Below are 1557 nucleotides of genomic sequence, written 5' to 3' on the forward strand. Positions count from 1 at the left end.
TTTATATGACCATCTCACATTGCAAGTAATTAGGGTTCGAATTAAACTCCAAATTATAAATCTTCAATTAATCAAACTCCTGCTATGAGAAACCCTAATTTCTTGACCCGGCTTGGATTAGTTTGTATAATTGGGTTTTTTTATCAAGATTGGGCTTTCTGTGTTCTTACTTTTTATTGGTGTTTTTAACAGGTCATGAAACATGAGTACCCATCTCAAATTGAAGCTTTCGAAGCTTGTGGATGAGATTTACGAGAAATTGAAGGAGAAAGAGAGTGGTGTTAGTGTTGCTTTGGTGAGGAGCTATGTGCTTCTTTGGTTGAATTTGATTTGTTTAATTTGTGTATGAGATAGTAGTTTCACTATAATTGTGAGTTTCATCATTTTCTGTTTATGGTATAAAATTCGATTGTTTTAATGGCTTTAGTAACTATAGTTATTTTGAGTTTATTTGTAGACGTTGTTCACTTTTCGTACTAAACTGTATAGGATTCTTCTTCTTAGTAATCACTTTAAAGTGAATGTGACCAATGTTGATAGGCATTTTTATCACTACAATGTAGGATTCTTCCTATAGTGCTTTGAATGTCGATGCACCTGCTTTGTTTTTTCCTTGTTTCACTTTTATTTATTGCATGTTTGTACCTTTGATGTTGTGCATTAAGTGTGAATGGTGTGCAGTGCCAGTATCTAAGCATGTGTACTTCTACAGGTTGCTCTTTTTTATGAAGATGGTCATCCAGTTGATGGTAAAGGTACTGGAAGACGAGTGCTTGACCGTGTTCATCAAACTTATAAGATGGAGTTGGAAGGGAGAGACTTTGCTTATGATGGTGAAAAGAGTTTGTTTATTGTTGTAGCTCTTCCAGGAAACAAGCTAGACTTTACTGTTGTACTTGAGAATATCTCATCTAATAGGTATGATCTTTTAAACACGCAACAACATTTGTGGAAATTCAATACCTCTGTCCACACCTGGTTATTGTAATTATGTTTTTCAGGAGCACTGGAAATAGCAGTTCACTTGCTGATGAAAGTCCTAATGAGAATGATCGGAAGAGGCTGAAACGGCCTTACCAGTCCAAGACTTACAAGGTGGAAATTTCCTATGCTGGAAAGATTCTTGTGCAGGCCATTGCACAAGCTTTACGTGGTCCGAGAACTCTCAGAAGGCCTTAAGGGTTCTCGATATTATCCTCAGACAACATGTAGCTAAACGGTATGTTATTATCTCTGATATCTTTTAGAATATTAAAACCCACCATCCATCGAGACACACCCTTAAATGGAAGCTCAAAGCTCCACCTTCATCTCCCCACCTGACTTCCCCAAAACCCCACAAAAACCCAAACCCCAAAAAGTAAGAATCACCTGCTCAGCAATCTCACCAGACCCCTGGTCTTTAAGTGATGGCAATTCCATCAACACCCACAAACCCAAGTCCAAGAACCCCAAAAATCCCCTCTCCGACGACAACGCTCGTCAAATAATCAAAGCTAAAGCTAAGTACTTGAGCACTTTGAGGAGAAATCAAGGCTCTAATGCTCAAACACCCAT

The 1557-nt window shown here is 38.0% G+C and overlaps 1 protein-coding gene across 1 annotated transcript; it reads left to right on the forward strand.

The window, feature by feature from the left end:
• Window positions 1-202: 202 nt before the first annotated feature.
• LOC141674631 (protein argonaute 4-like) lies at window positions 203-1179 on the forward strand. Its single transcript, XM_074481341.1, has 3 exons — window positions 203-295; window positions 713-918; window positions 1002-1179. Exons 1-3 carry the CDS (start codon window positions 203-205, stop codon window positions 1177-1179), a joined length of 477 nt encoding a protein of 158 aa, XP_074337442.1.
• The last annotated feature ends 378 nt before the right edge of the window (window positions 1180-1557 follow it).

Source organism: Apium graveolens, chromosome 7 (genome assembly GCF_009905375.1).
Source record: "Apium graveolens cultivar Ventura chromosome 7, ASM990537v1, whole genome shotgun sequence".
NCBI lineage: Eukaryota > Viridiplantae > Streptophyta > Magnoliopsida > Apiales > Apiaceae > Apium > Apium graveolens.